This window comes from Mesoplodon bidens (genome assembly GCF_964165515.1).
Source record: "Mesoplodon bidens genome assembly, chromosome: X".
Lineage (NCBI taxonomy): Eukaryota > Metazoa > Chordata > Mammalia > Artiodactyla > Ziphiidae > Mesoplodon > Mesoplodon bidens.
The window spans coordinates 27,560,356-27,568,848 of NC_138163.1; the positions used below are offsets into that span (position 1 = coordinate 27,560,356).

General features: G+C 38.0%; 1 protein-coding gene across 1 annotated transcript; it reads left to right on the plus strand.

The window, feature by feature from the left end:
- Window positions 1–4,429: 4,429 nt before the first annotated feature.
- On the plus strand, window positions 4,430–5,616 carry LOC308609296 (olfactory receptor 10A4-like; the record flags this gene model as incomplete). The annotated part of the gene is made up of 2 exons (XM_081222992.1): window positions 4,430–4,947; window positions 5,008–5,616. Exons 1-2 carry the CDS (start codon window positions 4,639–4,641, stop codon window positions 5,614–5,616), a joined length of 918 nt encoding a protein of 305 aa, XP_081079118.1. The 5' UTR covers window positions 4,430–4,638.
- Window positions 5,617–8,493: the final 2,877 nt, after the last annotated feature.

The window sequence follows — 8,493 nt, forward strand, 5'->3', positions numbered from 1 at the left end:
TTTTTAAAGGACATATAATATCGTGTCTGTCATGATGTTGCTGGATCTATTCCTGGTCAAACGACATAGTAGTGGTACAGCAAACCAGCTACATGTCTTAGCAATCCACTTTGGTTTCTGCTAAGTATTTTGGGCTCCACATATGCAGATTGAACAAGAAGACAGGCTCTGAGGAAGGAAAGTGAACATCTCTACCATGGGCTCATCGTAGCCATCTAAGGATGGCTTAAGTTTCCAAACTCAAGTGGAAGGAAAAAGATGAAGTAATTATCTTGATAATCACTATCCACACCCATCTTTACCCCTTTCTCCTCTTCTAAAAGATGATTGTTCTTTCTTGTCTAAAGATAAAGCCTCCACTTGTATATTTCCCCATCCCATCCCCTCTAACCCTCCTTGCCCCATCAGTCATCCCTTTGCATGTCTTTCATATTTACTTCTCTCTGGACTTAGACTCTTCACCTAGAATCTTGATCAAGTTTCTCCTTTACTAAAAAGCAAAATCAAGAATGAACAAGAATATCTTCTCTCAACCCTCTCTCTCTCTTCTACCTCTACTTTATTTTGGCTCTCTCTCCCTCTCCTTTACTTCACCAACAGTCTTGAAATAACCTACATTTGTTGTTTTTACTTTTTACCTCCCTGTCTCAGTACTGTCAGGATTCTTGTCACAGCACTCCAATATTCATGGCTCCTTCTTTACTAACAATTCTGATGTCTCCTTTCCTTCCTTGGACTCTGTGGTATCACTCTCTTTGTTTCTCCCACTTTAACCCATTAAAAATTTTTTTTGGTATTTCTTTCTCGAAAAATGTATGTGCTCCCCCACTTTTCTGTCCTCAGCCCCCTACTCATTTTGCTCAAACAATCTTTCTGAAATCAATGGCCAACATGGTCCTCAGGTAACTGGACATTTTTCCACATTATTCCCTCTGCCTGAAATACCTTCTCTCTCTTCTCCTAAGAAGGTACTACTTTTGCTGGACACCCACCAGAGCTCTGAAATAGTTTATTCATCCTACCTTCCAAACCCCTTTTTTCTAAAGCAGGTTTTTTGTTACATGTCCATCATGGAAAGCTGCCTCAGTTTCCGGTATTTGTTGTTCGGCTCAGATGATGGCAATCTCCATATGACTCCTATCACCCAGTTTCTAAACAAAAACTCTTGGCTCATAATATGATCAGCATCTTGTAAATTCACACTTATATCAACATACATAAGATTAACTTTTTACCTCCAAAAAAAAGAGCCACAATTGAAATACAAATACAATGTTGTAGTATAGTAATCATCATACTCAGTTTTTGTATCTGAAAAATCAGATGAGATGAATCAAAGACCTACTCCCACTCCCACATACCTCACAAGATTTTGGGGAAGATTAAAAATAATGATGGATCTGAAAGTTCTTTGAAAATCATTAAGCTCCTGACACGTAAGTTACTAAACTGAAGGTAAGTCTTTCTTCAGGTACTTAACATGTTACACATTAAGGGCTGGACACGGAAGAGAGACAAAAAAGAAAGCAAAAAGTATAAGAGCATGCTATAATGGAAGAGCAAGTACCAGAAAATAAGACCTGGGTATCATTTCCTGCTCTGTTACTAACTAGATCTAGATCCTAAGAAAGACAATTTACCTGCCTGAATTTTCTTTTTTAGTCAAAAAATTAAAGGGTTGGTCAAAAGACAGTTTTAACGTCCTTTCTGTCTTTAATAAACAGCAGAAGGAAATGGGAGAGACTTAACACTTCATTACAACTTTTTTTTACAAATATTCCCTAACTCTCTTGCCCCTCTTTTCTTCCATTGTTTTCATTTGTCAAACTCCAAATCTGATTGAAACCAACTATTTGCCTACTCCACTCTAGCAGCTAAACATTGCTAATGAAGATCATGCAAGAAAGCCGTGTGGTTACACCTTAAACTTATGCTCTCAAAAATCAAATTGCCACTCAATACTGCCTGGAAATTTTAGTGTTTCTTTTAGAAGGATAGCATTCTCATTTGCAGATATGACTATTATATTTCCTCTGCCCTCAAACCTCCCATATGTCTTCCTTTACCCTCACTTTTGCATGATAACATCTTCTCCTACTTCGTTGAGAAAATGGAAACCATTAGAAGCAAACTCCACCATCTTCCTAAGATTAGATGTATCAACTTAACTACAACTGCATCTATTTTCTCTAGCCTTCCTCTTATTAAAAAGATGAAGTGTCCATGCCCTTACCAAAGGTGAACCCCTCCACTTGTGCTCTGTATCCCATCCTTTCTCACTTTATAAAAGATTTCACTCTTAAAATTAGCTCCTCATTTACTAATATATCATCAAAAACCCCTCTATGCTGGATCATTCTGATCAGCATGCAAAAGGGAAAGTCAATGCTCATCTCTCTATAGTTACCACTCAATTTTTCTGTTCCTCTTCAGTCTCCACTACTTTACTGAATCTATTATCCATGTAACCAAACATAAGAGACTATTCTGTGTCTTCATCTTAACCTTATACCAGCTTTTAACACAATCAATAACTTTCTTCAAACATGGCTTCTCTTATTGTATTTCCTCCCACTTTACATCCTACCTCACTGACTCCTTTTCAATCTCTTTTTCTTACTTTTCCTTCTGTCAGGCCTAAGAGAAAGAGGGTCTTAAAGCTCAGCGTAGTACATTCTTGTGTATCCATAATCTCTCTGCAGGTCACCTTGTCCATTATTGTGGCTTTGAATATTATCCATATGCTGATGATTCCTAAATTTATATTCTACTCCGGCCTTCTCATGTGGGCTACATACTCTCAAATCCAGCTGTCTGCTTCTCCTCTCCACTCAGAATTCTCATAAACAAACATCTTAAACTTAACACCTTCAAATTGAACTTTCCCCTAAACTTCCCTCCACATTATTACCATTAACGTAAACGGAAACAGTTGCTCAAACCAGAAACCCAGGAGTTATCTTTGATAGTTCACTTTTTATCACTCCTCACATCTAATTTATTAGTAAGCCCTGGCATGTCTACCTCCAAAATGTATCTTGACCCTGTCTTCCCTCCAACTTTTTTGCAACCACTTTATTCAGGTTTACTATCATCTCTCACTTGGTCCACTGAAATAATCTCTTAACTGTCTTAATCTACCCATGAAGTTCTCACTCTAATTAATTACACAGTGTAAAAAGTGATTATAAGGTGTAAATTTGATCACAATGCTGCTTAACCTCCTCCAATGAATTCCTACCATATTTAATGTCTACATGGCATAGCATGGCCTACAAGGACATATATGACCTGGCCCTTTCCTATTTTTCTACTCGTCTCTTCTTCATCTCTTTCTCTCTGTCTCTCTATGTCTCTGTCTCTCTCTCTCTGTCTCTGACTCTGTTTCTCTCTCTCTCTCTCCAACTCCCCCTAAACCATATATATGTATTTTTCAGTTTCAGTTTTTCTAACACTCTAAATCATTCCTTGCTTAAGGCCTGTTCTCTCTGCCTAGAATACTTTCTCCCACCCCTCACTCCCAAATCTTGCATGAATATCTCCTTCCCATTTTTTTAGGTCTGAATGTTTTAGGATTTTCTTGACCACACCAACCAAAGTAGCCCTCTCCTAAACACACATACATATGGCATATTCCTATTTTGGGTCCTTAGTTTTTTACACTCATAGTGGACAACTCAAAATTATTTTATGGGTCTCTTCACTTGTTTTTAGTCTTTCTTTCCTACTAAAATATTAACTCCATGAGATGTAGAGAGTACTCCTGACTTGTTAAAAAATTCTTGACTTTTTCACCATTTTATTCTAAGCACCTTTCAAAGAGTTTGGCATAGAGTAGTCACTCAATAAGTGTTGTCGAATGGATGGATGAATGTATTAGATGCCTAATATGGACAAGTGATTGTGCAAATCGTGTTACATAGAATTAATATGCTGTTCTAAAGATGAGGAAACTGTCAGATAAGTGATGTGACTTACTCAAAGGCACACGTCATTCAGTGGCAGAGCTGGAATTTGAATTCAGGTATGTCTCTATTATATCATACCATATCCCTACCATCACTAGTTCACCCTCATGTCATTATGCCTCCTGTACTAATGTATAGAGAACTTACTATTAAATAAGTTTTAAGAATTAAACATCCTTCAACATTTGGAATTCAATTCATATTATTTAATTGGTATGGAATTTCTAAAACAGGAAACAAATTTGATCATAGACTTTATACAATTTACAGGTAAGTCATTCAGAATATTCATTGCTCATGATAACACCTCTAGCAGCAATGGAAACAACCAGAGTAAGATCTCCAAAGATAGAATATTTTCTATTTTTTCAAAAATAAATAGCAGGAAAAATGTGCATCTTCATGGGTCATAATCATAGCTTCAAGGGCCTATACATTCTATATATGAAGGGATAATTGAAGTCAAAGATGAACTTTCCAAATGGCCTCTGGGGGACTGTGATCAAATTTATTAATTAAAAATCTTGAACATCCAGAAAGAAGCCAATTATGCTTGATATGTGTGATGCCTCTAAGCAGTTTCATTTTTTTCTAAAAATAGAATTTGATCAATGGTCATTCTTTATATTTCTTTTCTTTTTTTAATTTTTTATTTTTTTAGATCCAAGTCATGGCTAGCACTGAAGAAAATATGACTCAGATTTCCGAACTTATCCTTTTGGGTTTTGGGGATCTTCACGGCCTTCAGTATCTTCTTTTTGGGGTATTTTTGGTCATCTATGTGGTGACTCTCATGGGCAACATTGTAACCCTAACTGTGATTTTGGCTGATTGCTTCCTTCATTCTCCCATGTATTTCTTTCTTGACCACTTTTCCTTCCTAGAGTTTGGCTACACCACTACCATTGAGCCCATGATGCTAAGGACATTGCTGTCACCTCATGTACCTATTTCCTTCTCAGACTGTGCTTGTCAGTTTTACTTATTTATTTATTTATTTATTTATTTATTTATTTATTTATTTATTTATTTATTTATTTTTGCGGCTCTGGTAGCTACAGAATGCTTCTTACTGGTTGTAATGTCTTATGATCTTTTCATAGCCATCTGTAACCCATTGCATTATTCCAGCATCATGGACCACTGGGGTTGCTTACAGCTAGCTGGCGCCTCTTGGATGGCTGGATTTCTGGCACCCATCCTTCTCATGGTCCACATTTTTTGGTTAACATTCTGTGCTGCCAGTGAGATTGACCACTTCTTCTGTGATATGAAGCCCATTGTGAAACTGGCCTACACTGATACTCAAGTAGCTGAGATGACCTCTTTTATATGCACCTCTTTATTTGCACTAGGCCCCTTTCTGCTAACTCTGGCTTCTTGTACTGACATCATCTCCACCATTCTGAGGATTCCTTCTGTCACAGGAAAGCAGAGAGCCTTCTCTACCTGTTCCTCCCATCTTACAGTGGTCAGTCTGTATTATGGGACTCTGGGCATTGTCTATGGCTTCCCATCAGGGCCTCAGAATGAAGACTTATTGAAGTTGCTTTCCCTTCTGTATACAGTACTTACCCCTCCCCTCAACCCTATTATTTACACTCTAAGGAACAGGAATGTAAAAGTAGCCCTGAGAAAATTGATGTAATGAGGAATGTACACCTTGTGAAAAAAAGTTTGATTTTTCTAGTAGCTCTTGGTAGTTTGTGAAAACCCTAACAAAGTGGAAATCTTTCTAAAGGGTCAAGAATAGCTAGTGTGAAAATGATGTGTTTTCCTTTGTCCCATCAAGTTTCTCCACATTAATGAACAGGAAGTGTATCAAACTTTCTTTTGTTAAACATTTTGTGGATACTAGGCATTATGCTTTTCTTTGCATGGATTATTGTGCTAAATCCTCATAGCAACACAGTAGGGTAGCTACTGTTATTATCCCTACTCTACAGATATCACAACTGAGTCCTAGAGATTAATTCACCTGCTCAAGACTATCCAGCCAGACAGTAATGAAACCAGGATATGAATTTGAGCCCAAGGTTTGCTTAGCACCAAATCCATGATTTTTCCACTAACTGAGGGTAGCCCAGAATCCTGAGGTGTTCAAAACAGTTGTCTTGAAACATGGAAGACATTACTGCAGATGACTTTTCTTGGGGGAGTATGAGTTAGATGTGAGGTGAGAAGCAGCAGAAACGTAATGTAATGCAATCTAAAGCCCAGCCTGTTTCCTTTCTCCACCTAAAGTCTTGATAAAAATGCATGAGACAAAAATGTCATAGGATTGGTCTTCCCTGGTGGCGCAGTGGTTGGGAGTCCACCTGCCGATGCAGGGGACATGGATTCGTGCCCCGGTCCGGGAGGGTCCCACATGCCACGGAGCGGCTGGGCCCGTGAGCCGTGGCCACTGGGCCTGCGCGTCTCCGGAGCCTGTGCTCCGCGGCGGGAGAGGCCACAGCAGTGAGAGGCCTGCCTACCACAAAAAAAAAAGGAAAAAAAGCCATAGGATTAAAATTGGTTTTAGTTTTCCTTTCAGGATCATTTAGTAAAACAAAAGATTAAAATCAACCTCACTGATTCAATAAATTAAACCACATCCAAACAATGGAATACAATACACCCATAAACAAACAAAAACAACATGAAAGAGTGGGTCAGCTCTACATGTGCTATTATGGAAAGAGCTCCGTGATATATTGTAAGGACAAAAAGCAAGGTGAAAAAAGCAGTGTCTATAGTATGACATCATTTGTGTAATAGAAGGTAAAAGAAAGCATATTTATACTTAGTTGTAGGTGCATAGACTGTTCTAGAAAGATGCATATGAATTTGGTGATATCAATTGCTTCTTGGTAGAAAAACTAAATGCAGGGGAAGTGTACCTTTTGAGATGGGAATCATGTAAATAAATTACCTATTGAAAATTCATCAAACTTAACAAATCATTGTAAATTATACAAAAGGTAAAATTGTTAAGCAGCCCACTTTCATATGTCAGTATGAAGTACTTCTAGACACTTAGGAGGCTTCTCTTCTCTCACAGGTAAGTTATAATCTCTCTAAGGGCAGGGACCTTGTCATTACTATTTCTGTATCTCTCCCACAGCACCCTAAATACCAAAATAATGTGCATAGCATAGATGTTTAATTTAACAATTGTTATTATCATCCAAGACAGGGGAACTCAACATGCAGAGAGCATAACAATTTCTAACAACTTGATGCATTCCCACTTATAGAATGGAAAACCCAAGGGGGAAAAGTACGAGCTGTGTATCTGATGTTCTCCTTAGTACTCCATGGACGTGCAACCTTAAAGGCTGGCAAGGGGCTGGGCATGAACTGAGAATGGTTTCCTAGGCTGTTCCTTACACTATCACCAGAGTGATCTTCCTTATAATGGAAATTTGTCCCTCCTGTGTTTAATCAACCTCTGACATAAGGATCTCCAGTGAAGATCAGAATAAAGATCTCACACAATTTATGACTCCATGACTTTGCATACGCTGTTTCCACTTTAACCTCTGCCTCACCTCTCCTGGGTTAACTTGTTTTCATACTTCAAAGCCCAACTCAAATATCAAATGTCAAGTGTCACAAATTCCGTGAAGCATCCCTTGATTTTTCACCACCATCTAAAGTTAGGCCTTCTTTCTTCCTATGCTACTAAGGCACTTTGCATATATTTCTATTTTAGCATTGATCAGGTTATACAGCAATTCTTTGCATATATGTCTATCTCGCCACTTAATAATGAATTCCTTAAGACAAAGAATATGTCTTATTCATTTCTGTCTCTACCACACTTTCACCTCCAGCTCTTCCCGGCACCTAGAATGGGGCCTGACAAAGAATAGGCATTCAAATAAACATTTTGAAATAAATACAATTATTAAATGACTAAAGTCACACAATTAGTTAGGGAATGGGTCAGACCTCTGACATCTAGTCAATTGTTCTTCTAGTATATAATGCCGCTATTTTTCCAGTTCTAAAAGTCTGAGATTTGCCTTGGTGCAAATTTAACAGTAGAATTTGGGGTGAGGACTGAGAAATCTTGAGCATTTCTTCTTAGGGTCAGAGGCAAGCATTACCTTGAGTCCTTGGAAAGCCAGCCTAAATTATTAATTAATTAATATCTTTAACACAATTGTTCAAAAGAAATAATATAAACATCTACTATGCATATAGCACATTTCTGGGCACAAAAAGAGTAAGGTTCATCTGAATTTACCAAGAAAACTCTCTAGTCTAACCAGTAGAATACCTACACAGTCCCAGACATATAGCTCACACCCAGTAAATGTTTGTTCAACTAAACCAAGCCAAGGGAAGATCGAGTGGCCTGAATTTCTGGGAATGGAACTGTCCTCTGTTGAGAAGATCATCAATTTCTAATACCTGTATTCTTAAACCTGGAGTCACAGGTACCGTAGATATGTGAATTGTAGGATGCATTGGGGGAAAAAAGAAATATGGTGAGAAGAAGGTGGAGGGATATTTCCACCTAGAAAATTCATCATTGCCT